We start from the raw sequence: 2,812 nt of genomic DNA, 5'->3' as shown, positions 1-2,812 counted from the left end.
CCCGCCCTGGGAGAACAAAAAGAAATAGATAGCGCTAATAAAATAAAACTGGTTAGAGTGAGGAGAGACGATTGGCCCACTGAAGCTTAAGAAGTACTATTTTCCATCATTACAAGTTACCCCCACATGTTTACATGCATAGATAAAAAGATCATAAGCTGATCATATGAGAATCCAAAACTAACATGAAATATCACTAAAAGCCCAAAATAAAGAGCTCTATAACCAAATCGTGAAAATCTGTTGGAATTTCATCTCAAAATTTGGAGGAAAGATTCAAAATAAGAATCTCCCTCATACTTTATAAACTTCTTGCCCTTTAATATTGCCTAAAAATTGAACCCAAGACCCTTGTGTGTATATGTGATCCTTGAGAGTGTTTGAAATCCAATGCAAAACGTTTAGTCCCTCATTGGAAAGTGGAAAAACCTTTTGCCTCCTTATAAGAGGTGGTGTGGAGGGAAAGGCTTGGGCCTTTCAGGGGCATTGGATTTGTTTGGGTGAGCCCATTTTAAGAAGAACTAAAATAAACGCACATACGAGGGTACGTGCAACCAGGTCGTGGTCATTGGCGTGTTCGCAGGTGCAAGTGCGTGTGTGTGATCCGGGTTGCGGTTTCAACTCCTAAATGGATTTTTTATTCTGTCTTAAATGACTTGTTTACCGCTCAAAATCTGCGATAAAGTTTTTAACCATAACGTTTTACGGTTTTAATTCTTGAACGGACACCAATTAAGCATCATTTTATTTTGTTACCGTTTAGGTGATCGTTTTCTAATCGTTGTGGTTTGTCTCCTCCAAACATATACCCGAAGTGACTGCTGCAGAGAAAGACATTTCCTCTTCTCAATGGGGTATATAAGTGTTCTATCGCCAAGAGATATAGAAAATAGGATCCATTTTCCATAAGTTTTACTATCTTTGTTCCACCGTCATCTGCTCTGAGCACAGTTTGGAAGTGATTCGAAGAGGACCAGTAAGTGAGTGCACGTCTATTGGACCAGACAGGCTGTTTCATCTTGAAGGTCGGTCGATTTGTGGATCCTGGTTGCACCGCGACAGGGCCAAATACAATTCTTAAGGAGAATCACCAAGTGGCACGACTCAGCCTTTTCTCTTCTTCAACAACTTCATCTTCAACCATCAGCAACCAAAATTTCCAAAGATTTTATATTGAGTAAACTGATAAGTACATCTGCCTTCTTCATTTGTATTCTGATTTACATAGATCGATTTACAAATCGGAATAGACTTATTAAACAGCATCAACTATATTTTTCCAACAAATTCAATCAAGGGCTCAGGAGAAGTAATTCATGATCATTAAAAACAGAAATACCCAATCAACATACAAAACTTCCCCACAGTGCATCAATTTCGAAGAAAATTACAAACCTGCTAGGGCTAGAATTAAGCAAAAAAACCGTAGAAACAAATCACAGGGCAATTTTACAGAGCCAAAATCCAGATCATCCTAATCGTTAAATCATGATCAACATTCAAGATCCACCTCCAGATCTATAAGATTCAAGGAAACTACAAACCTGCTAGAGCTAGAATTAGGCAACAAAAAAAAAAACCGTAGAAACAAATCACAGAGCAATTTTACAGAGCCAAAATCCAGATCATCCTAACCGTTAAATCGAGATCAAGATTTCAAGATCCACCTCCAGATCTGTAACGATAAAGCTTACCAAATACATGTAGGGCGGTGACAAATCCTATGAAGCAGAGGCTCATGACGAGAACAACGGTAGGTGTGATTTTAAGGCCAGGAGCGTCATCTGTGTAGAATCTGAGCATGTTGCTGCCGCCTCCGCTAAAGCTACCGGAGGAACCGGCGGCGGCGGAGCTTCCGCCGGCTAGCTTCCGTCGCCGCATTCCGGCCGCGGCTGCCGGAGTTCCACGTGGCGCGGCGGTGCCAGGCCGAGATGTAGAGGAAGAAGAAGCTTGAGATTGAGAAGTTCCCCTTGCCATGTTTTGGTTTGGTTTGGGTGTTGACAATCGATTTGGGAGAGGATTTATATTTTAAATGGGAATGGGGAGAAAATATTAAGAGTGCATGCTAAAGTGAAGGGCGACCTTGTAGAAACCAAGAAGCAAGGGTGCCTCATTTGGAGCCACGTCACAGCTTCATTTTATTATTCATTTACTTTTGTGATTTTCAGTACAGTTATAATTTATAAAATGTAATTGGGTGACATGGCACCAATGGGACAAGCTTGTTGTGGGTTTTTGAAAGGACTCCCTTCAGCTTAGTATTCCTCTTTTTTTATCTTATCCAGTTTATAGGTGAGACTCGAGAGTGATCGGAAGATTATTTTAAAAGGGCAATTATAGATACAACCTTGCACATGATTTCTCTTCTCGGTGATTATTGTTACAGGAATGTTAAACTCAAGGGCGCCCCCCATTGGCTGCACGTCACTCTCTTTCCATTTTTTATGTCTCCAAGTCAAAGCGTGTTAAATGCTCTTTGATGACTATTACCCAATGGGCCAATGGGGTCCATTATAAAATCACAAGCACACGCAAAGAGCCTAGACAGTCAAGTGAAATCTAATCCACGAAATAATTTGATATATGTATTGCATCGTTGTGGTAAAGGTTAGTTGTCTGAATCCAATCTGATCAAAAATAATTTAGGATCCTATGAAAGGGATCCAAATTTGTGCATGAATCTTGGTAATGTGTCTAGATCTTGTCTGTTTAAGTTCGGGCTCCATAGGACCGTCTGGGTCCATTGAGACCCCTAATAACATACACATGGGTCATGCGGACGGAGCAGACGACATGGCATAGAACCCTGTCA

General features: G+C 40.8%; 1 protein-coding gene across 1 annotated transcript; it reads right to left on the bottom strand.

Annotated features, from left to right (window-relative positions):
• Positions 1-1,300: 1,300 nt before the first annotated feature.
• LOC143850707 (uncharacterized) lies at positions 1,301-2,010 on the bottom strand. The gene has a single exon (XM_077359931.1). It carries the CDS (start codon positions 1,975-1,977, stop codon positions 1,657-1,659), a length of 321 nt encoding a protein of 106 aa, XP_077216046.1. The 5' UTR covers positions 1,978-2,010; the 3' UTR covers positions 1,301-1,656.
• Between the last annotated feature and the right edge of the window lie 802 nt (positions 2,011-2,812).

The sequence above is a fragment of the Tasmannia lanceolata genome, unplaced genomic scaffold (genome assembly GCF_043159265.1).
Source record: "Tasmannia lanceolata isolate RefF3 unplaced genomic scaffold, GAP_Taslan_0.1 ptg000018l, whole genome shotgun sequence".
Lineage (NCBI taxonomy): Eukaryota > Viridiplantae > Streptophyta > Magnoliopsida > Canellales > Winteraceae > Tasmannia > Tasmannia lanceolata.
The sequence above is the reverse complement of the archived record's forward strand: the minus strand, read 5'-3'. Positions and strand labels throughout refer to the sequence as shown.

Bases quoted from the DNA above. Each gene is read 5' to 3' on its own strand.
- LOC143850707 (XM_077359931.1), bottom strand. From the start codon at position 1,977: ATGGCAAGGGGAACTTCTCAATCTCAAGCTTCTTCTTCCTCTACATCT.